Genomic DNA, 24,938 nt, shown 5'->3' with positions numbered 1-24,938 from the left:
GGCTTATAACGAATATAAAAATCTATCATTTTCACAATCGTAGATTTGAAAAATAGTACAATAATAATAAAAAACTCAGTATAACTCACTCTATTTGCTCACGAAAGATGATACATTACACTCTCTATGATTAGATTAGAGACTTTAACAATACTATATTAATCAAAAATTTCAAGAATCGATTTTTTTTTAAGCTATCTTCAATTATTAGAAATTCAAAGCAGGAAAATATCATATGAACATCAACATACATACATTTATACACACACACACACACACACACACACACACACACACACACACACACATACATACATACATACAAAATTTGTGCTCACATGCATCATTTTCATATAAATCTTTAGTTATATATTACTTTGTTTTTCTTGTCAATTATCCGCAAATTATGACTTGTTTATGTTATTATTTATTAATAATTAATACTTTTAATAAAAATAATTAAGAAATTAGGTTAAAGATGAACAGTTTTAAATTTTGCAGTTGGCGATCTTAGATTTAAGCGGTTGATAAAATTAATTCAAGATGGTGAAACCGGTTCCAAGTAAATGACTAATGACTCCTGCACGCAAAATACGGCAATGCTTGTCGCGTCTTGTGTGCAAGAGCCAAGAACTCGTCTATTTTATCAACAGAATACGATGTTTTTCGTAAAAATTTTTTTATGTATTGCTTTTATAAGTTTAGAAATTCTTTTCCATAATTAAAGTTTTTGCGTTAATAAATCTTGCAAACAGAACATGACAATACTGTGCAGCGAAAAGTAACGGTAGCCAATTATTCTCCTGCTTTTATGAAAAATGTCATGTAAAAGTGATAAACTGATTGGCTATCGCGCTAATTTTCGCCGCACAATAATAACGTTGCCACATCTCGTGTACAAGAGCTATAATACATATTTATTGCATGGACTTTATGTCAAAAACGAGAAAAATTTTTTTAAATTTAGATTGTTTTTATATATTTGCTATTTTATATATTTGCTTTTTACTATAGCATTCTAAAGACATAAGAAATATTTAAAAGTCAATTTGTTGTATCTTGAAACAAGATAAAAATTATGAAAGTGAAGGAATTCAGAGTATCTACGATTTCATATATCGAAATTTAATAAATTTCTTCACTCTTTAATAATTTTCATTTTATCTCAAGATATATAATTAATCCTCTGAATGGTCAAATTCCAATTCAATCTCAATTTTAATCCATGTCTATGGGCTTAATGTCCATGAGATTAAATTGGAATTTGACCAATCCAAATAAACTTGAGATTAATTTTCTTTTTCCTGATTGGTTAAATTCCAATCTAATCTCTGCGTTCCGATGTTCAGTACTGAAAATATATATATAGTTCATGTCATTATTATAAATTTTTACTGCAATGAATATTGGAACGCAATCTTAAACTCTAATCTGATATGGGCATAGGAGTTGTTGAAAGATCTTATATATATTTTATAAAATAAATCGTGAGTAAATAATTTGCTTTATGGACAAATCGAGTAGAATCCGATTGTCCATGTCGATAATTGGCCAATTAAATATAAAATTTTCTAATTGGTGGTCCACTAGAAAATTTCTAAGAATCGACCGATGTGAGATCTTCCTAATAAAGCAGCACTCACAAGATGCGTTCAATAGAACAAAGTGATCAGTGAATGATTATTGATTTTTACTGTTAGATCTCTGAATTTAAATCAATCACGTTGATGAATTGTTGTGCAACATTGGATGCAGTCAACTTTAGCTTTGAAGCATTTTTTAATCGGTCAATTCATAAAATTTTTTGTTTTGATTGATCAATCAAATGCTTCAAAGCCATAGAACTTATACTATTGAATATCTTTTCTAAAGGCCATCGCTTGTGGAAAAAATTTAATCATAATTATAAAGTATATATAAATATGTAAATTAACCCACCAGAATTTGCCTATATCAGAGAGAAGCCTGAGAGTAGTCATGGACGCGTTTTAGTTGTACCCTTATTCGCGTAGATAATATGCATATTTTTATGGTTCTCTTCCGTGCTAAACGCAAGAGTGACAAAATTGGACGACGAAGCATTTGTAATGAGACTTTGGGCCAGTTTTACCATCTCTGATGAATTTAATCGGTCGATTATTTTGTTAGAATTGCTCGATCATACTTTAAATCAAATAGTCAATTTCCCAGTGCGATTGGTGCGACGACCTCGACTTCAATGGAATAATCAGCCGGTTTAATTAAGCAGAGATGACAAGATCGGATCTTTGGTCACTATGTATTTTTTAAATACAACCATAGCTATCCATAATTGGATAAAAGATACACGCATTCAATTACGTACATTCAATTCGTTGCATGAATATCGGACTTAACTGCGCCCCGTGTATTGGAAAGGAGTCTAATGTGTCTGAAGTGTGACCAACTTCATGGCGCGATAAATTGAAAAACACGGGTAGCAAGGTCCTCGGCTGAGATTCGGTGGTTGTTGAGAAGTATTTATCACCTGCTGGGTAATATATTATGAAAGCAATGTCCCATCATTACGTAGTGACGGCACATAAACCAACGGCTGTCACTGCTTGCGTGACTGGTAAGTGATTAAATTCATAAAATCACTTGGAGCATGAGATATCAATCATTCTACTGCTGCGTTGCACTATCCCAAGGTAATTTCACGTCACCCACGGATTTGAATCTAATATTGGCTAAGAATGTACGTTTGGAGATATATCTCGTGACACCGGAGGGTCTGCGACCCCTGAAGGAAGTGGGGATCTATGGCAAGATAGCGGTCATAAAATTCTTCAGACCGCCGGTAAGGTTAACCCCTTAAAGGGTTAAGATGGTTTTTCTCGGAATAGGAAAATATTTACATTCGCTATATATCCAGCAGTTGTATTCGTTTTTTGTTAATAAATTATAAAGGAAGACATCACTACTTTAATGTCTAGCGACTTATGTGAATTATTTTTTGATATATACAGATATGTTTTTAGCATATTGTAATATCTATCTTATAACACAGACAAATTGTAAAACAAATATATTCTTAAGAGAAGCCATTGTTAAAGTTTTATGAGAAGATGCGCACATCTATGAAAATTTATGCAACATTGTTTGAAGGAATATTTGGATGAAGCATTGTTGAAAATCAATTTAATATGTTAAATTATATAACAATGCTTAACAAAATTTTTATTTTCTGACAGCATGAGAAAAAGGATCTTCTGTTCCTGTTAACGACACGTTATAATGCCATGATTTTGGAATGTATTGGAGAGGGAGAAGATATAGAGATTATAACAAAAGCTCATGGAAATGTAGCAGATCGTATCGGGAAAGCTTCTGAAACTGGAATTAAAGCTGTTATTGATCCAAAAGCACGAGTAATCGGTCTTAGATTATATGATGGTCTCTTTAAAATTATACCTTTGGACAAAGATAATCCAGAATTGAAAGCATCTTCAATTCGTATGGACGAGCAACAAGTACAGGATGTCAATTTCCTTCATGGATGTGCTAATCCTACTTTAATTTTAATTCATCAAGATATCAATGGTAGGCATGTAAAAACACACGAAATTAATTTAAGAGATAAAGAATTTGCTAAGATACCATGGAGACAGGATAATGTGGAGCGAGAAGCCATGATGGTCATCCCTGTACCTTCCCCTATTTGTGGCGCAATTATAATAGGACAGGAGAGTATTTTGTATCACGACGGTACTACATACGTTGCGGTAGTGCCATCAATTATAAAGCAGAGCACTATTACCTGCTATGCTAAGGTAGATAATCAAGGACTAAGGTATTTGTTGGGGGATATGGCTGGTCATTTGTTTATGTTATTTCTGGAACAAGAGAAAAAGTCCGACGGAACGCAAGTAGTGAAAGATTTGAAAGTCGAATTGTTGGGCGAAATAAGTATACCAGAATGTATAACTTATTTGGATAATGGTGTAATATATGTCGGTAGTCGTATGGGCGATTCCCAGTTGATTAAATTAATTACAAAGGCAGATGAGAATGGATCCTACTGCGTACCTATGGAGACTTTCACTAATCTTGCACCTATTGTTGATATGGCTGTAGTGGATCTGGAAAGACAGGGTCAAGGTCAGATGGTTACATGTTCGGGAGCTTTCAAAGAAGGATCTCTCAGGATTATTAGAAATGGTATAGGTATACAAGAGCATGCGAGTATCGATTTACCAGGAATTAAAGGCATGTGGGCTCTGAAGGTTGGTAGCAGGCATTTCGATAATACATTGGTGCTGTCGTTTGTCGGACAGACTAGGATCTTAACTCTAAATGGCGAAGAAGTTGAGGAAACAGACATTCCAGGTTTCGTCGCGGATGAGCAAACATTTCACACAGGCAATGTTACCAATGATTTGTTCATTCAGATAACTCCAACTTCTGTCAGATTGATCTCATACGAGAGTAAAATGGTTGTCTCCGAATGGGAACCACAAAACAAAAGAACCATTAGCGTAGTAGCTTGTAATGGAACGCAGGTCCTTTGCGCTACAGGAAACGATCTGTTCTATATAGAAATTACATGCAATCAAATTGTATCTAAGGGATTTGTTACCCTACAGCATGAAGTGGCATGTCTCGATATCTCTCCTCTGGATGGTGTTAACGAGGCCAAGATCGTTGCTGTCGGACTTTGGACAGATATATCTGTTCGTATCTTAACACTACCCAGTTTAGAAGAGATCAATAAAGAACTTCTCGGAGGCGAGATTATACCCAGATCTATTTTAATGACTTGCTTTGAGGGTAACACGTATTTACTTTGCGCTTTAGGCGACGGCAGTATGTACTATTTCACTCTACATCGACAAACGGGTATGCTTTCCGATAAAAAGAAAGTCACCTTAGGAACACAGCCGACGGTTCTCAGAACCTTTCGATCGCTCTCTACAACGAATGTGTTCGCATGCTCGGATAGACCCACCGTTATTTATTCCTCAAATCACAAACTCGTTTTCAGTAATGTTAATTTAAAGGAAGTAAATCACATGTGCTCCTTGAATGCGGAATCTTATCCCGACAGTCTAGCATTGGCGACAGATAGCACTGTCACTATTGGTACAATTGACGAGATTCAGAAGCTTCACATAAGGACGGTTCCACTTGGGGAGTCGCCTAGGAGGATTGCTTATCAGGAAAGCTCACAGACCTTCGGTGTGATCACCATGCGTGTTGACGTGCAAGACAGCAGTGGCGTAGGCTTCGTAAGGCATTCCGCATCCACTCAGGCGACTTCTACGTCAAGTAGTAGCCACGTAGCCTCGCATAACAAACCCAGTGGGCACACCGCCAGCGAGATCGGTCAGGAGTTTGAGGTTCACAATCTTTTGATTATCGATCAACATACTTTTGAAGTTTTACACGCGCACACGTTGATGCCTACCGAGTATGCGTTATCGTTGATCTCAACAAGACTGGGCGAAGATCCGACCTCTTACTTCGTGGTCGGGACCGCGTTTATAAATCCCGATGAGACTGAGCCCAAGATGGGCAGGATATTGTTGTATCATTGGAGTGAAGGCAAATTCATGCAGGTTGCGGAAAAGGAGATCAAGGGTTCGTGCTATTCCTTGGTAGAGTTCAATGGGAAACTTCTAGCTAGCATCAATAGTACCGTACGATTGTTTGAATGGACTGCAGAAAAGGAGCTCAGATTAGAATGTAGCCACTTCAATAACATTATAGCGCTGTATCTAAAGACCAAAGGCGACTTTGTTTTAGTGGGAGATTTGATGAGATCTCTTACATTGCTTCAGTACAAGACTATGGAAGGCAGCTTTGAAGAAATAGCCAGAGACTATAATCCTAATTGGATGACCGCTATCGAGATATTAGATGATGATACATTTTTGGGTGCCGAAAATTGCTTCAATCTTTTTGTATGTCAAAAAGACAGGTATGCTGGTTATAACGTCAAAAATTCATACTTTTTTAGGAAGACAGTTCTAAATGACGACAATTTTTTATTTAGCGCTGCAACATCCGAGGACGAGAGGCAACAAATGCAGGAAGTAGGCCAATTTCACTTAGGTGATATGGTCAATGTTTTTCGGCATGGTTCATTAGTGATGCAGAATTTGGGAGAATCAAGCACGCCGACTCTAGGTTGTGTATTGTTCGGCACTGTAAGCGGCGCAATCGGTCTCGTGACACAAATACCATTTGCATTTTACGAGTTCCTGCGCAACATGGAGGATAAATTAAATAGCGTAATAAAGAGTGTGGGTAAAATAGAACATAATTTTTGGAGAAGTTTTAATACGGAATTGAAGATTGAGCAATGCGAGGGATTCATAGACGGTGATCTGATAGAAAGTTTTCTCGATTTGAATCACGACAAAATGGCAGAAGTTGCGATGGGTCTTATGGTAATTCGGACATAGATTATTTTAATTGTGTATACATTTATATATAAGCATATTAGATTAATTTTTTTGAATCTCTCAATGCGTTATTTTTTTCCGTAGATCGACGATGGAAGTGGTATGAAAAAGGAAGCGACTGTAGACGATCTTGTAAAAATAGTGGAGGATCTTACAAGGATACATTAAATGTTATATAAGTAAACAATATTTTAAATCCATGGATTGTGTCTTTAAGAATATTAGAATTCGTATATATATAAAAAGGATTCAAATAATTTAAGTGGGAGTGCGTATGTTTATATGATTAGTTTTGTTATCGTTGACAAATAAGAAAAACGACGTAAATTTCTTCTTCTCTTCAAAAAGAAAATTTTTCCTTTCCTCTACTTGAAAAAAGTTTTCTCTTTTTTAGCACTTTTAAAAATTGTGTGAATTTATTTCATTCTACACGCTCATTTGGTGCGCGTTAGGACCTGTTGCAGTATTTTTTAGAATCCTGTATGACGTAAAAATAATGTAGGACATTTGTTAATGAATTATCTTCAAAGAATTCTCGGATTTGTAGAGTAATGTCTTTGTATCTTTGTAAGATCGAGTGTAAATAAAAAGAATGATGCATTTTGAGGTAACGTTTTTTTTTCTCATCATGTCACAATTTTAAGCTATTTATTAGCATTGAGTGTGGCGCGCAGTGTTTCTGGATCGAATAGCCAGCTACGTAAATTCTCTGTCCCTTGACCTGTCATACCACTTGTTTCCAGCACTGTGATTTTCTGTGTCACTTCCTTCTGTAAGCGCGCATATTGAAGCATCAGCAAGGCCTCGTTTCTCATCTGACGATATGATACATCCATTTTATTCAAGATGAGCGCAACTTTTACGTTTCGTAATCTCGGTTCCACGAGGAAAGAATATAGCAATACGCCCGCAGCACTAATTTGGCAAAGATTACTAGTATCCACGACGTAGATTATTTTATGAATCTAACAATGAAAAAAAGAAAATAGAAACGTATATACGTGTTTAAATTGTGTATTGTGAGTTTATTGAGATACGATTTTTTTTTTTATTTTACAGTTAGTACCTTATCAAAATAATGCTTCCATATCGGTGCCATGTTACCGCCAATTTCTTTAATCACCATATCGAATTCGCCAGTATCATTTTTTACGGTAAATATATTTATTCCATTGGTAGGCACAGTATGAGTCGCATCATCGATTTCATCTCCTTGGAGACTTTTCATTAAAAGAGTTTTGCCAGATTTAAATGGTCCAAGGCAGAGACACATTTTTTTATATTATATTTAAAATTCTGTTAACTGTTATAATAAACTTTAAGCTAAAATAGCGTTTATGAATTGTTCAAATGATAAATACTTGCAATTCTCTAAAAGATATAACGAACTGATATTGATTTAACAGGTTCATCGCCATGACATATTTCTATGGGCGAGCAAATTAAAGTGATAATTAAGGCGTATAGCTGCAAAAAACTCATTAAAATTCAATGATTAAAATTATGTTTTAATCTCACAATGTTGCACTAAAAAATTTATATTTAAATGACACTATCAAAAGACAAAAATAATATTTTGAAATTTCTCTAATGATTTATCCATATATATATTAATATTATAATAATTTTAAACATCAGAGATATTCTTTTATAATTATAATTTTAATTAATATTGCAATAAAACGCCTTAATTGAAAAAAAAAATATATATATATATATATATATATATATATACACACAGTTCTATTCATAACCTATGACTTCAGGAATTAGCACAGTATAAAAAATTTTGTGACGCGTGTATATGGATGAATGTAAGTGTATGTGTGTAAGTGGATGAATAGGTATAGTGTAAATTCATTATAAATTAATTATATTTATATTTACAATATGAATATATATAGCGAATATATGTAGCATATACATTTTTCTAATGAATACGAAAAATATATTCTGATTGCACTTGTAATTTTATGCATTTATTGCAAAAGTTTTCTTTAACAAAATTAAAAATTCAACTTTTATATCTATCCTAAAAAGAAATAAAATTTTTCTACATTGTCTTATTTGAAAACTTTGCATCAGAGAATTAATATTGTTAAATCGCACTACTTAGGTATTGGCAGTAATCTTCTAACATTGTACATTCATCAGTTTTTGTAGACAAATAACACGCGTGTGACATATGCTTTTTATGTCTATACAGTAGTAAATATTGCGTACATAATAAATTTACATACCATAATCATTATGTATACAATATATAAATAGTCATTGTCTGTGTTTATAATAATAATGAACGTATCACCGTAGAAGTTCAAAATTTATTAAATGTAATGTTCTCTTGCTTATATCCTTTTTACATGACATATGCATAAACATTGTCCCTTCTTCAATTAAAGTTCCATATTTTTTTAAACAAATTAAAGAGATTTGTTACATATTTTAATAAAATCCCTTATTTACATTAGCTAATGTCTTACAATAAAATAAAATTGTTTTCATTTAAAATACATAAGGTATTGAAAGAAAAAAAAAAAAAGAAAAAACATGGTGTTCTTGTTGATGTACAACACATGATACAATCTTTTTAGACATATATCTTTCTAGGAACGGGTAACAGAGTAACAAATCTTTGTGAAACACCAACAAGGAACAAGAATATCTTTTAACAGAGTTCATATAAACCTTCGAATGACACGAATTCGTTATGCATTTTGCATTCTGCATTTTTAACTATGTGCATACCAGTCTCATTTTTTAAACAGCTTACTAAAATGTTGACGCGTTGGCATAAAATTTGCTATGCATATATGAAATGTCATAATATTTTGGTGGACAAGTACATAGTTCATAAAAACTTTCCTAAGTCTTTTGTGAGTGCAAAGCATACATAGCAGCATAATTTTCATTATTGCATCAGTTCAGTCTAAATTCTTTACAAATGTACACTTTACATTTACATAGATATGTTATCTTGTATACTGATAATAGATAATGAAAACAATTTTGGCGCAAGAACTTTTCCACTATAAATAGTTTTTATATTGTTTCTCTAGCATTATAAATTATAAATAATCATTTAGCATCTTGTGTTTTATGTAACATGTACTTATTAAATACATAATATAAATTTGCATAAAATATGATGGTATGACGCTATTCATAATGAAAAAGTTAGAAAATATATAGACATACACACACATTATTAAAACATATCTTCGGTATTGTAAGTTTTATACTGTTTTCACCATAAATTTATACTGCTTTACACACTTGTCCAATGTAACTCGGTCGCTGTAAATTGTTGAGTTGGCCATTTTCTTCAAATAGTTATTTTTGAAATAGAAGATTTCTAAGCGTGCTATGGCATTGTTTAAAGTAAGGCACGCACTTGGATTGGCATTTCCCAAGAATGTAAACGCTTATCTTTACTTCCAGCTATAATCTGAAAAATAATTACAAAGTTCCATTAATAAGTTTCATTAAGTTAGCATCTTTTTTTTAGTACTTGCAATGCAAGATAAATTAAAAAGCTAAATATTTATTAATATTTAAAAAAATATCAATCAGAGAAAAGAAAATAATACAAAAAGTTAAGATATTGGAAAAAATCATTAAAAAAATTTGTGAGTATTGAATACATACCTTATTATTTACAACCTCCATACTCAATAACATATTCCCTGGACCATGTATGCTACATACTAATTTGTGAGTCTGTAAAGAAATTTAATTGAGTAACGAAGATACTGTTGTAAAGAATTAATTATATAATATGTGATACAAAAAAAAAGACAATCACTTACACTTATATCAAAAACATAAATATTGCCGTTGTAACAACCTGCGAAGAGTAATTGTTTATAAAGCCGCATACATACAATGCCAACACCGGCATCATATTGAACTGCTTGCTCACCGGTCTGCAATTATATTAAGAATGATGATACAACTTAATTTTTATTTCAAAGAAGAATTGAAAAAAAAAACTATTGATATAACTTACCGTAAAATCGAAAACGTTTATAGACGTACTGCTTGTACCACAATAGATCAAATTATGATGATGTAACAAACTATAAACCGTATGAGTTTTCTGACCACTAATTGTGCGTAGAAACAAACCAGTCTGTGCATCGCGTATAGTTATCGGTTGATTTCGAGATGCCACAATGAGGATTTTTCGTGGTCCTTCATTTGTCGCTTTAAGTGCAAGTACAGACTTATCCGAAAACGAGATACTGCTTCCTTTAACGACACCAGTCTGCAAATAAAAAAATTCGTATATATATATATATATTGATATATATAACGAATGTATTCTATGTATTCTTCTTAATCCTTCTTAATCTAAATCCTTACATTCAGAAGTTTGTAGATTAGAATAGCTTAAACGAAAAGAATAACTTACTTTAATATGAAAACGTGAAACATGTCCTGATTTAGTTCCAATGAAAATCATTCCCCATGCTTCATCCATGCACTGAATTGGACTGTTTATTTGCACTGGGTTTCTTACCAATGCGCCAGTCTACAAAAAGGCAAGTTTTTTTTTTTAAGTTTTTTAATAGAACTTTTAATGTTTAAATCTCCAAATCTTACCGTTATGTTATAACAACGCAAAGTGCCGTCTAAGGAACCAGAATACATGAATTCTTTGTTAACTCCTGCAATATCTGATCTACAAATGTATAGACACGTGACTGCAGATTTGTGACCTTTGTAGATATTCAATATTCCATTAGACAGTTGACTATATCTGTATATTTTGCCATCTTCACTTGCTGCTAGGAAGGAGTTTTCAAAAATCTAAAAAGAAATATGTATTTAGTACAATGCCTTGCATAAAATATAATTATTTAAACAAAATAAATTATTACCTTGATGTCTAAAATAGGACCTTTGTGGACCGTATATTGCGTTCTCGATGATTCCTCCTTGTCGATCTCCATTGCATGTGAAGCGGATTTTTGAGCGAAATTGTTGTCAGTACTTTCCTTGGTTGACTTCTCTTCTAAGGTTTCAATCTTGGTTTTCTCTTTACCGCAAATCTTTTCCGGCAAAAGAGGACTTTTATCTGAAGCCGTATTGGGAATTGTCGTTGTATTCTGATGACATGATGTAGCATGCTGCGTACATGATGTTCCGTTACTCGATGTGTTAGGATTAATAGCAATTATTCCTAATTTATTCAGAATTTCGGAACTGATATACTTCGAGAGAATGGATTTACAATCCACCAATCTCACTTTGCAATTCCTCATTTGCCATTCCGTATGTTTCCTCTTCCTTGCGATTTCCGCAGTTCTAATCTTAGATTCCGTAACTGTATCGGAACGATTAACCGGATTTTCAATCTTCGTTTCAGATCCATCATTAACGAACGCTTTTCGGTTGTTTTGAACGTTCTTTTGTGTAGTACGATTCTTTTTAACGTTGCTTGGAGTTTTTTCATCGCGCATTATCCACGTAGGAGACTTGCTTTCGCCTTGCGTTATTAAACTGTTTTCGTGAAGAACGCTCAATTCCTGTTCACTGCTGTTCGAATTCGTATCAATGTCGTTTATCTTACCAAGTTTGACATTTTCGTTGGAGTTTCTGGTGCTTCTACGAATCGGCGTTGCATTACTGTATTTGCGACGAAGTTTTTTGTCTCCGCCCTTTCCAATTGCCTTGCTGAACGAAAAGGTGGAGGAAGTTGACGTACGATCCATATTTTCCTTGACCGGTTCTTTTTCCGAGACTCCAATCTCGGCTTTCTCTTTATCACGAGTCTTGTCCGGGAAAAGGGAACTTTTGTCTGGAGTTGTAGTAGGAATTGTCATTGTATTTTGCTGCATAGAGGGTTGCGTACCGAAGACGGGATTTTGTTCGATGAATGCTTCGTTGAATGCTTCTTGCGACTTTTCCTTCGCTCGATCAAGCCCCGGAACGGGACTGCTCGTACCTCGATCGTTATCCAAGTTCTTGTCAAACGCGTCTGCCTTACTTTCAGAATTACTACTCTCTTCTCTGTTGGCGGCTGTGTTTTCCACGTTTTTTCCACAATCCTGTTGCGTAGCGGTTGCGTCATTTGAGAATCGCTCGGATTCGGCCTCTGATCTTTTTTGTTTCGCATCTGTCTTTTCTACAGTAGAATCTGAAATGCTTGAATCACGCTCTATATCTCTTATCGCTATCTTATTGTACTGGTTAGATGTAACGCTGTCGCCCGATTCTTCGTTCTCAGTTGCATCTGGAGACTTTGTAGTGCTCGATTGTAGCGCGGATGGTACATTACTTACATTGTCGACTGTCTCGTCCCTTTTATTCGCTTCGTCCACCGTACGTTCATCCTTCGCTTCGTCTTTCTCATCTCTCTTGTCCGCCTCCACGTCGGTCGGTTTAGTGGCTTGTGAAGCATTTTGTGAAGAATTTTTATCCCTTTCCTCCGATTTTTCAGAGCTGGCCGGAAAGGCGTTTGTTGTAGAATCGACCAAACCAGCGCCGCCAACACTGCCCTCCGTGTCTTTAAATTTCTGCAACAATCCCAGGCTGAAATCATCTTTAATTAAAACTTTGGGCACGGATACTTTAATGTCAAAATTGCATGACGTAATATTATTAGCATCCTTTGGACGGGCACGCTCACAGTCCGAAGAATGGCTTTTCATTAGAGTTTCCTCAGGAGTGACGCTACTGTCGGGTTCCACGTTATGTTCATCGTAGAAAGGAACTTTGTCCTGGCTTACAGCTTTGAAAACGTGATTCGATCCATCATTACTGTCTTGCTGCACCGTAGTCTCCTCTATATTTTCCTTCTCTCGGCAAGGCCAGTCTGAATTGGCGTTCGCTTCAGCGTCAACATAAAATTGATTATCAGATTGCAACATGGAGGAAACATTGGACGTTGCTGGGACATCATTGGACGTTGCTGGAACATCGTTGGATCTTACTGGAACATCATTTGACATTGCCGGAACGTCATTGAACGTTTCCGGAACGTCATTGGACGTTGCTGGAACATCGGTGGAAGCACGTGTCTCCGATTGAGGCTCATACAGATCGTCCACCTTGTTTTCCGTTTCCACGGCGTTTATCACTTCATCCACGTTCTTCGGATCAGCAATATCCTCTTTCTTCTGGCTGAGCGAATCGAGCAAGTCTCGCTTCTGCCGCAACTTTCTGATGTACAACTTGAACAAAGGCAATTCCTCTTCCTCCATTGTCAGATTGTTAACCCTTCTCAAGTAATTATCCAATTGCTTCTTCTTTTTCTTGCGAACGATCGCCTTCATCTTGCGCGTTATATCCTGCTCTTTCTTGAACGTTTCATCCACCAGGGCGAGCCCCCGAGTCATTTTTCTGCTCTCATGCAGCTCTGACGCGGTGTTCTGCACCAGAGAATCCCACGTGCTGTCGTCGGAATATATGGACAAAGGTTCCGGTGTGCTGTGCACCTGTCTGCTTGACGGTTGAGAATTTATTTTCGCCACCTCGCTCGGCGGCGGAGCATCATTTTGCTTGTCAATATCAAAATGTTTTTCACGCTCGTTTTCTCCTTCCTCGGTGAGGTCCTGCGATTCCGAACGATTGTCCATATTTTCATTCGAGCAGATTGCGCGTCTCGAATCAACATTACGAGCCTTGTCCTTGTCAGATTTTTCAGCAGTTTCTTCTATTTCATTCGTCATTGCGCTCAAGTCAGATTTCTTCAGAACGTCACCACCACTACCTTTGGACGCATTAATTGAATGACTGTCTCTCATCTTTTTATCGACGGAAGTCGATGCCCTCTGCTGTACCGTAACTTCGTTAGGGTTTTTCTCCTGCCGTTCCTCATCTCCATCTCGTCTGATTGTCTGCTCTAGTCGTGGCTTTTTCTTCCATCGAATCACAGGCATCTTCGTTCTCTGAACGTAATTTGTCTCGTCGTCCGAAGAGACGCGGGAAGAGATCGTCTTTCTTTTTTTAGGCGAAGGTAAGTTTTTACCTTCGCCCTGTTGTTTGGCACTCATCTCGTTGTTTCGCGCCGGCCTCAATGTCGGCGATGTCTCAAGCTGATTAAAAACGGCGTCGTCTTCCTTTGTTCTCGATGTCACGCCGCCACCTGCCGTCGAACTTTCAGGAATGTCACTTTGCAATATCTCGTGTAACTTGAGTTTTTCCGTTGTCAATTTATGTATCTCGAGATCGATCTCTAGCATTCTGGCCACGATAGCTTCCCTCGTGGTGCCCAAGAGCTTTCCCGATCGCATCATTTTCTTGAGCCTCCTCGTCAGGCTGTCCCTGTTCGATCGTCTTTTGACTTGGTATTTCATCTTTCGCTTGTCTTTCAACTTATTCAATATCGTACCGTTGCGCTTCTCCCGACTTTCGGCAACTCTCTCGTTCGCCCTCTCAGAATTTCCCTTCCTTTCCAACAGCTTTTCGACTTCTTTCAACTTGGTTAATTCAACAACCGGAGTACGTTGCATGCCGGGAAAACGTTTCTCTTTTAGATTAATGGAAGGAACTCTCTCGTGAGTAACGCTAACTACTTGGCAAGCTAGATCGTCACACGTGTTATTTTGTGTCGACGATATCGTGTTTACAAAATCTGCCGGCGCGGCAATCATTGTGTTATTACGAGTTATTTCCAGCGGAAACTCCTTCGTTTTTCTGTTGTTTTGTATATCTCGTATGTGCCACGCGGACGTCCGATCGTAATCCAGATCCGCCTCGCATCGTTGCGCCTTATCCAATATCTCGAGCGTCACGTCCTCCTTGGTCGCCGTCGGCACGTCGTTATTCGGCGGTTTCAGAAAGAGATTCGTCGCGGCTTCCTTCAACGCGGCTTTAGTCGGAATATTCAGCGTCCTCGCCGGTACGTCGCTCGGCGTGGCGGGCCGTTCCGTCGAAGCTGTAATTCCCGTGGCAAGTAAGTCGCAGTTGTCCGACGACGAGATGCGCTTGAAATCGAATTCACATTCCTCCGGCTTCGAGATCTCGCCGATCTCGCCGATCTCGCCGATCTCGCCGATCTCGCCGATCTCGCCGATCTCGCCGATCTCGCCGATCCGCGGCGTCACGTCCGCCGTCGATAGATCCGCGCAGGACGTGATCAGCATCGTCTCCGCGTCCGGCGTCACCGTCGGCGTGATGTCGTCGTACCGGGGACCCGGGGGGGACTCGTGAACGGAGAAATGCGCGGATTCGTCGTCCTTGTTGTCGAACGCGGCGGCGCCTTGCAAACGATCGTCCAAATAGAACATGTTATCCAGATGCTCGTCAGAATCGAAGTCCGGCAATTTGTCGCAGGGGGGGACCTTCTCCGGGGATATATTCGTTTCCAGATACATGTGATGATTGTCGAGGTGTTCCGCGACGTGATTTTCCGACAGTCTTAACGCATCGTCCGAGGCCGTCGCTTCCAGGGCGTCGGACAAGCTGGGATCGGTTGTCGTTTTCAGTAGTTTACTCGTCAAATCCTTGGACCGATTCTCACCCTGAGTGAGAATGATCTCGTCCTCGTTAATAAACATGGCCTCTTTAATCTCTAATTCCGCGCACGATGGGTATCTCCCTTTCCTCATCAATCGCCTTTCCGCTTCGCCACTCTCACCGATACCACCGATATCGATGCCGTTGTCCTCGTCGTGTAACGTCGTCGTGACTATTTCGCTCGAAGATTCTCTTACGCGTTCCTCTCTACTTTCGACCGCCATCAAATCGGATTTATCACTCTTCCCGTTCGTCGCACATTCCTTATCTGAAACAAGTAAAGCGTCGCCGAAAGCGATATTAAAATTCTCATTGACATTAATATTTGCATCGTTAGCATAATCGGTAGCAGAGCTTAGCATTTCGTAATTCTGCCGTCCTTCGTCGTCGATTTTCGTATCCTTGCAATTAGCAACATAATCTACATTACAATCATTTAAAAATAACTTGTTCTTTTTATCGGCGTCGACTTCGTCCAATTTCAGGTCGAACAAGTTATCGCCGCTCGACTGTTCAAAATCCATGACGGTTTCTTGAAGAAAGCCTTTAAATGGACTACCTGCGCTGTCGGGAGAGATAACACCATTCTTTGTATTCTGCTGTTGTCGAGTGCTTTCATTTGTTGAAGTTGATAACGATTCGGCAGTTGTTTCAGCCACAAAATTTTGCTCGCTCGTACTTGTAGATTTATCTATATCGTCCGGTACATCTAGTTTCATATTGTTCTCCTTGGCATTATCAATTTCATCGTTGATTAACAACCGATCTTCCGTACTCTGTCCGTCGACGTCATCCAATCGAGACTCGTTCAACTCGGAAATGCTGCTTACGTCACGATCGTGTGTATTCTTCGATAAATCGGAATTTGATTCCTTAATTTTAATTTGATTTGTTTCACTCGATGAAGACTCCGTCTCTCTCGGAGTGGAATCGGACTGTTGATTCTCGGTTGTAGATGTAGAGGAATTCTCTTCTTCGTTTGTTGTTTTCTTAGTATCGCTTGAGATTTCAGAATTATTCATTTTGTGAATACTTCTAGGAACTCTCGTTGTATCGACTTCAACACAAATAGCATTAGACATTTCTTTTGTACCTTGATTTGTATTCACAGTCTCAACGCTTACCGTATCTTCCGCATGTTTCACATTAGCTTCTTCGTTTTGTGCCGTCTCAAAAGATAATGAAGAATTTTCAGGCGCGTCATTATTTTTGATACTAGAAGTTAGAGCTTCTTTAACATTTCCTCGTTCAAGAGATTCTAACTTTGAAGAACGTTCTTTCGCCTTACCGGTATCGCACAATGACTTATTATTATTATCAGCCTTTCCCGTCGACGATTCTATTTTCTTTTTGCTATTATTTTTCTTACTTTCACGAGAGCTTATTAATTGCGCGGTTTGTTCCGTCGTTTCCACTTTGTTTATATCCTTAATGTCATCATTCTTCTTTTCCCGAGCCACTTGCGTGCTCTCACTCCTCGATGTCTTTCCCAAAGAATCATATATTTTTGTCGAAACCAGACCACCACCGTCAGACTTTGACACCGTAGCAGACTTCTTTTTCGCTTTTTGTTCTTTCGCCATTTCCCTTAATTTCAACTCTTTGCTACCTTCCGATCGAATATTTTTAAATCGTTTACAATCAGACGGAACTTTACCTTGTAATTTTTTATCTCTCGTATCTTCTTCAATCCTTGAACGTTTTTGGGATTTAATCTTAGACGTTGCCTCAACAACGTTGGACACTTTATTACTCTCAGCGGCAAATGTTTTGTCCTGATCCTTTGACTTATCCCTTTGATTAAGCTTTTTAATGGCGCTATCGTTGCTGACGACACGATTATTCGTATTTTCTTCAGAAGAAAACTTCGGTGCTAATTCCGCGATCTTGGATTCCTTTGCCACTTGTTGTTTTTTTTTCTGTCCAACATCTTTTTCAGACGGAGTTGCCGATGCGGCATCATCTTTGTTGCTCGTTGCGCACGGAACAACGACTATTCGCGCCGCTGAAACTAATCGCGGATCCTGAACGGAGCTGCCGCATGCGGATACGAGTGTAGGTTTGTCGATTGCGATTTCCGGCCCCGTGGCTTTCGGTGCTGCCGAAATTGAATTTGCCGGTGTGCTCGCGGGACTCTCCGCCGGTTTCTTCGACTCTAACTTCTCGCTCCTGCGACGTCGCGTGGCGCGCTCGTAGTACGTCTTTATGTCGATCTTTTTGCTGGCTCCTTGCTTCTGAGCCACGGTGCTACTTGCAGCCGGACTTGCACTCGATACCGACGACGCTGACGTAGCAACCGTTGATACTTTATTTGATACGTCGTTATCAGCAGTTGAGGTGCCATTTCCATCTTGCATCTCTTTGGTGCGAGACGACTCGGTAGAAGCGCACACCGTTGTATCCGAACGTTGCGGCAATGCAGTTTCGTTAACTCTGTCACGTGGTGTCACGTGCGCGGCATTGCTGTTTCGATGTCCTGCCAAATTGTCAATTTCCGATGGAACTTTAGCTTCGTCCTGATCAACGTGATCGGGATCGGTTGCCGATTTGTCTGAACTCTCCAAAGTGTACCCCGAGAAATTCATCGGATTAAACGTATCCCAATCCTCCGGTATGCTGGTGATGATATTCAGGGGAACTTTATTGTCGTTCATATCGGATGTTTCCGGCATCTGCTTCAATTGTGCTTTAGTTTTTGGCTGCGTCGGGGAAGCCGTTGGCAGTCTGTCCTCGGTGTGTAGCTGTGCGGCCGTCAGCGGAATCTCTCGCATTGAGGATTCGTACCTGGTTTGCGATTCGGAGAACAAATATGCTGCCTTACTACTCTCCATGAGCGTGAGATTCGAAGCGTTTGCAAATTCAGCTCCCATATTGTCTTCTTGGCCAATGTCTACCTCCTCTTTAACAATTACTTGCTGCACGATCGTGTCGTCTACGACCTCCTTCTTAATCTCTTCCTCCGTCAGTAACCTGTCGACTATTTCCTCGTTGGTGTCCTTCCCCGAGGAGGAGTCGGACGAGTTCATCGTTCTCTTATTTTGTTTCCTCCTTCTCTTATTATGGCGTGTCTTCCTCTGTTTTCGGCCTTTCGCGTTTTTATGATTCTTTCGCGATTTCCTCGATTTTCGCTCTCGCTGAATCTCGGCGTTCACCTCGTCTCTTATCGCTTCGTTCAATGTCATCTTCTTGGCTACCTTCTCCTTCTCTTTTATCGCTCTCAAAAGCTTCGTAACATTTGTGTTATCGCTGTTATTACTGCTGCTGCTACTGCTACTAGTACTGCTGCTGCTGCTGCTGCTGCTACTAGTACTGCTAGTGCTGCTGCTCCTGTTCATCCTTTCGTGATCATTATTATGCTCCAAGTATCCCGCACTATGTCTCCTATCGTCGCTATGTCGCCTAGACCTTTTATGCTTGTCCTTCTCCAAAGTTCTGTGTCTCGTGTTCGGCTGCCTCGAAGATTCAGACGAATGACGACGTCGCGAATGAACTCTTCTACCACGTCCTCTGCTTGATAATTTCTTGTTGTTAACATTGACGTTTTTTGTAGGAGGTATAGACAAAGGAGCGGAAGGAGAGAGAGGAGGAGGTACAGGTGTTACACAAAGAGGTATAGAAAGAGATACGGAAGGCACTGAATTTGCTTGCGTCCCATATCTCGCTTCCCATTCTTCTTTGGTAAGATTTCTGTATGCATGCGGATCTTCCCGTTCCTTCCTTTTCCATTTGTCACACTTTTCGTCCCACTGCGGGGAATTCTCCGATCTGAATGCTCTGTTATCTTCAAAGGGTGCCTCTTTCTCTATGCTTCTCGACAAAGGCGTATCAATGTCAAATTTCTTTGCGTTTCTTAATTCCATAGTGCAACGTTTACGTTCTTTTATTACCGTAGGAATTTGAATTTTTTTCGTCACTTCTGAAAATATATCATCCAGATCATGTTGCAGAGTCGACAAATTAGTGATGCTAGATGCATCAGCTGTAATAGCGTTGCAAGCGTCATCTTTCAAATTAAAATTATTATTTTTATTTTTATTATATGCCTGTTCAATATCCTTATTATGTTTCGTTTTTGCCGCACGAGCTTTGTTCTTTACACTTTCTTGAGCAACAGCATTTGATGACGTTATTGTTTTACTCGCGTACTCTGTGGCGTTATGTGTTATGGGATTGAACGTATGACTTGTATCTTCCAATTGACTACATTGGCTACTCGAAGTTGTTGCGAACTCGGCATGATTGTCTGGTTGTACGTCCAATTGTAATACTTCATTCAAATGATGAATGAACTCCGTAGGCAGATCCGTAACGGATACAATAGCATCGGTATCTAACATTGCGCTCAATTGCTTCATAAATTCCTGTTGATCGTACAGTTTCATCTTCTCATCTTGCGCGTGTCTCATCTCCAACGATAATGTAGACTTTTGTTCTTTGACTAGACGTTTCATTATAATATCAAACTTTCGAAGACTAGTATTATTTACCATGTTATAGATATCGTTTTTGCTCATTTTCAAAAATCGACTGATAATTCTGTTCTTCCAAGAAGCTTCTGAATTGGAACTCTCGTTTTTCTCTGCACAAATCCTCGAATTTTGCAAGTTAACTTTTGAGTACGGCGACCTGCTGGAACATCGAGATTTTTCCGTTTGGATATTCTTTTGTGATTTTTTGTGAAGCAATGTGGTACCCTGATTTGTAATCAATATGGATGATATCGCACGTTCAGAATTATCTTCATTTCTTTTCAAATTCTTTTCCTCTTCTCTTTTACGTCTTAACGTATTTTCAGAATTCTTCTTCGTTATCATAACTGCTGCCTGCACATTTTCTGATTCCATAGATTGCGTTATACCATTTCTTTTCTCGCTATTTTCTTGCCAAGCTCCCTTAGTATTTACCACTTTTGTTTTATTATTCAAATTAAATACCACTTTAGGGCGATCTTGTTCCTTCATTAATGAAGCATCCTTAGACTTTACATTTGTATCTTCTACTTGTATCGTTCCTTCTGACGGCAGATCGTTTGTTATCCCTTGTTCATCGGGAACTATTTTCCTCTTGCTATTCGTATCATCTTGTTTTACCTTTTTTGGCTTATTAATTTTGACCTTTGGCTTCCCTGGAGGCAAAGCTATAGATTCTACGTTGCCAACACGATTAACTGAGGCGCTACTTTCGGAAAGAGATTTGGAACTTGATCTAGATTCATCATCCGTTTTTCCTATGCTTGTCATTTCTTTCGCAAATCTCATAGCTTCCTGCATATCACTCAAACCATCATCTTTATTCACACTGCAATGCAAATCGGAAGACGGGGAAAGTTGTGGTGGGGAAGATGGGGATACATAAGCGTTAGATGCTGTATAGACTTGAGGCAATGCTGGCGGAACGTGTGTATTGATAGTAGAATGATTTGATGGTATAGGATATATCGGAGAAAAATTGACAGTATCCATAGGAGGTGGTAGAAAAACATTACTTTGGCTGGGCATTTCTAACGGTAATTGTTGAGATATAAATCCTCCATGTGTATTTAAACACGGGTGAACTTCCATGTTATTATAGACAACAGGTATCGGATTTACAACATTAATATTCCATGCAGAATTTGCGTCTTCATGGGAAATATTTGATCCGAGTAAACACTTCATATTCGGTGGTGGAGCCGTAGGATCAAATAACGGTGGTAAATCAGGTATTGGATATGCAGGTAGTACACATAGCTGTTCTTGCTTCAATAGTATCGGTGGTGGAGTAGTTGGATCAAAATCAATAGGCAATTCCTGTTCGATTTGCGGCGATAATTTTGGTGGATCACTTTGAGACGAATTTTCCTTCACTGTTGATACTCGATTATCTAATACAACATTCTTCATTGGTATATCAATTAGTGGTGGCTGTATCGATGTGCAATTATTATTCGAATTTTCTGTCTGAGAATTTAAAATATTTTCTTCAATTTCTGAATTTGTGAACAAATTTTCTTCATTTTGCGATACATTATTCTGCAAGATGTTTTGATTTTCTGTGTCAATTGAAAGTGACATAGCTTGTAAATCCAATGTTTCAGGTTCAGCTTGGTCTTTCAGAGCATCTGCAGGATACACCTCAAAGGCTTGTGAACAATTCTGCTGGTTATCTTGATCTTGTGAGATACTAGTTATTGGTGCATTATACTGAAGTTCAGATTCCAGTAATTCGTTTTCGACATTATTATCTCCATGTAAATTTGATTGTTCTAAATTATCAACTGCCTCATGAAATTCCCAATTGTCCATTTCCATATATTCATTATCATCTGGCACATTTTCCAGATTTGTCAATTGATCATTAGATATTAATAGATGAGAGCCATCTTTGTTTTCGTCTATGACATCGCTGTCTGTAATATTTAATATATCTGTTGTATGCTGTACATTGTCAGATTTTACATTATCAGAATTTATTTTTCCAATATCCTTTAAATCATTATAAGTCAAATTGAGCTCAGATGATTTGTATCCGACTGTAGGAATTTTTCTAGACTCTGTACAATCATCATCTGTAATACCGGATATTGGTATATTATCACTCCAAATGTTTATCATTTCATTACTGTTAAACGAAGAAAGTTTCTGCTTTAGACGATCCGCTGTTTCAGTTATCTTCTGCTGTCGCTCTTCTTCGGAACCGAGCAGAGGAGGTTGTGGCACAGTATCAGGCTGATTGATTTCTACCTGTAGATTATCTGGTTGCGATACAGCAGTCTCCTCATAATTCAGATGTACAGGTAATCTGTTAGGAGGAGGAAATCGAACATCATAATTGCAAAATCTTCTTCTTCTATTATCTAGTCTGAACTGCGGATTGCCACGTATCAGGTGGGGCTGAAAAAACCTGTTGTTTGGTTGCCAGGGCATGCCGAATGATCCTGGATGCCCTGACCTTGGTGGTGGTGGTGGTGGTGGTGCTGCATGTCGGAAGGGCGGACGCGGGAATCGGGGTCTGCCGAAGCGACGCGCGGCATGTGTACCTTGCGGTCCGAAGCCCCTTCCTCGATTAAAGTTACTATAACTCATTACACTCTTTAGTCTTTAGCACCTCGATATCGTCTCAACAAACTCACTCAATACAGTAGCTAGTAGCACACGGATCTTTGGCAGTTTAACAGCGTGCGCGCATGTTAACGTGCATCTCGTCCTCACAGATGTACGCTTATTGCACTGAATCGCAGTCGATGGGTCTTCTCTCCCGAGCTCGCGGTTTGTCTCTCATGTAGGCTCGCGTGTCGGGGATGCCGAGGTTCATCGTGCATATCTATCCCTCGCCTCGCGTATCCACACGGGCTAACGCTCGCGTTATGGACGACCGAATACTCCAATCGACATCCCCACTTAACCTCTTAAGCTGCAAGAGCCGTCGACCACTGAATCCACCGGCGAAGCTGTCGGCTGCAAAGGAACACGTGCGATTAGAACGTATTAGAGGGGAAACGCGGGGGATGACAGCGTCCGTCGACGCGTTTCGCGTGTCACAACGTGTGCAATGAGTAAACCCACGGGACTCACGGCGTCGCGTGTCGCGTCAAACGATCAGATGTTCACGCTCCCCGCGCGTTGCTCCTGTCTTTCTTCCTGCCTGGCTGGCTGCCTGCCTGCCTGCCTCGCTCTCTCTCTCTCTCTCTCTCTCTCTCTCTCTGTCACTCCCTCTCTTTCTCCCTCTCCCTCTCGTCCGTCAACTCCCTCGTAATGGTATTATCTCCGTCGCAGAGGATCTCACGCGACTCAACGGGAGAGTCGGGTCTTCCTCGCGGACACTCCAGCAATTCGCGGTCCAGATCCCGTGACAAGGCTCCTCGCTGTTGTGTTTTATACGGGGGGGGGGGAGGGGAGGGGGGCCTTGGCACCCTGCGTAACGCGCGTTTCTCGATAACGGCAGCGACGACGCACCGTCGTGCTTGCTCTACGCGCACACATGCGCGCGATACGCGATATCGGCGGTCAACTCGCCTCGTCGCGCCGCACCGCACCGCACCGCACCGCATCGCACCGCACCGCACCGCACCGCATCACGCCACGCCACGCCGCGCCGCACCGCGCTGGTTAGGCTTGCAATTTTATTATGCATGCACACATGGACAAGGGATGGGGGGAAGGGAGAGGGGGAAAAAAATAAGAAAATCTAGCGGTCACCTTAATTTGATGCGAAATTTCGTGTACTCTCATGTGCATACGCTCTTATGCAAATCGGATTCGAGAACAATCGAGAACGACCTGCGCCCGGTCGGTGAGTCGAGCGCGGGGGCACCCTCGTGTCTCGTATCACGAGGAGGACGACACCAACGTGTGCTGCATGAGGCGTTTCCACTCTTACCTCTTGGTGGTTTATCTGTGAGAGAAAGACCGATTGTCGTCTCTCTCTCTCTCGAAGTTCTCTCGAACACACACGACAAGCGGGAAGCGAAGAATTGAACACGAAGAATTAGGAGGGAAAAATTACTCCCGATTCTCCTCGACGTGTGTACCTTGGTGTTCCTTGATTGCGCATCGAGGCATGGCGCTTCCCATATGCCGAAAAAAATCTCTAATTCTCTAATTCTTTGTGTTTAATTCCTCGCTCCTTCCTCGCGTTGCATTTCGGAACATTGATATGTTTCTCAGCGATTATTTTCGCACGCCCCTTCTCTTCTCACTTTTTCGCGTTTTGTTGACAAACTTTTAATGAATGCGCGCATACGCAAATAATTTCCTCCATTTCGAGTCAGCTGTTTTTGTTCAAATTAGCATCTTCATCCCCTCTTGACCCCGTCTCCCCACCCGTCATCCATCTTTCCACCTATCGATGCTCTCGTACTGCTTATGATCACGTGATTGGGGGAGAGAGAGAGAGAGAGAGTGAACGGCGGTGGGCGCGAAGCCTTTTAAATTTGCATCGAGGTAAGAGAGTGGGAGGTCGGGGGAAATCTTAAAATAAAGGAAGTGCTCGGGGTCTCGCGGACTTTAAAATAAAGAAAATCGACTATAACTTTCGCTACGAAAATGTCCACGAGATATGAATGCGGTT

At 39.5% G+C, this 24,938-nt stretch overlaps 3 protein-coding genes across 6 annotated transcripts; 1 reads left to right on the top strand and 2 right to left on the bottom strand.

Moving 5' to 3' along the window:
* The first annotated feature begins 1,916 nt into the window (after positions 1-1,916).
* Positions 1,917-7,031, top strand: pic (DNA damage-binding protein pic). Its single transcript, XM_011644385.3, has 5 exons — positions 1,917-2,593; positions 2,670-2,818; positions 3,213-5,938; positions 6,014-6,410; positions 6,510-7,031. Exons 1-5 carry the CDS (start codon positions 2,524-2,526, stop codon positions 6,591-6,593), a joined length of 3,426 nt encoding a protein of 1,141 aa, XP_011642687.1. The 5' UTR covers positions 1,917-2,523; the 3' UTR covers positions 6,594-7,031.
* LOC105430710 (ADP-ribosylation factor-like protein 16) lies at positions 6,949-8,575 on the bottom strand. Its single transcript, XM_089078442.1, has 2 exons — positions 7,492-8,575; positions 6,949-7,390 (listed from the first exon to the last, which is right to left on the bottom strand). Exons 1-2 carry the CDS (start codon positions 7,696-7,698, stop codon positions 7,070-7,072), a joined length of 528 nt encoding a protein of 175 aa, XP_088934568.1. The 5' UTR covers positions 7,699-8,575; the 3' UTR covers positions 6,949-7,069.
* Positions 8,576-8,729: 154 nt separating this feature from the next.
* LOC105430711 (uncharacterized) lies at positions 8,730-24,355 on the bottom strand. 4 transcript variants are annotated; one of them, XM_089078424.1, is made up of 8 exons: positions 24,249-24,355; positions 11,309-23,326; positions 11,031-11,237; positions 10,840-10,959; positions 10,435-10,692; positions 10,235-10,351; positions 10,074-10,145; positions 8,730-9,873 (listed from the first exon to the last, which is right to left on the bottom strand). In XM_089078424.1, the coding sequence occupies exons 2-8, from the start codon at positions 22,952-22,954 to the stop codon at positions 9,802-9,804; spliced, it is 12,492 nt and encodes a 4,163-aa protein (XP_088934550.1). In that variant the 5' UTR covers positions 22,955-23,326; positions 24,249-24,355; the 3' UTR covers positions 8,730-9,801. The 4 variants fall into 4 exon arrangements, with proteins under 4 accessions (XP_088934550.1, XP_088934549.1, XP_088934548.1 ...); XM_089078423.1 differs by lacking the exon at positions 24,249-24,355 and adding an exon at positions 23,435-24,032; XM_089078422.1 differs by lacking the exon at positions 24,249-24,355 and adding an exon at positions 23,444-24,032.
* Between the last annotated feature and the right edge of the window lie 583 nt (positions 24,356-24,938).

The sequence above is a fragment of the Pogonomyrmex barbatus genome, unplaced genomic scaffold, assembly GCF_055798465.1.
Source record: "Pogonomyrmex barbatus isolate J1 unplaced genomic scaffold, ASM5579846v1 scaffold23, whole genome shotgun sequence".
Taxonomy (NCBI): Eukaryota; Metazoa; Arthropoda; class Insecta; order Hymenoptera; family Formicidae; genus Pogonomyrmex; species Pogonomyrmex barbatus.
The sequence above is the reverse complement of the archived record's forward strand: the minus strand, read 5'-3'. Positions and strand labels throughout refer to the sequence as shown.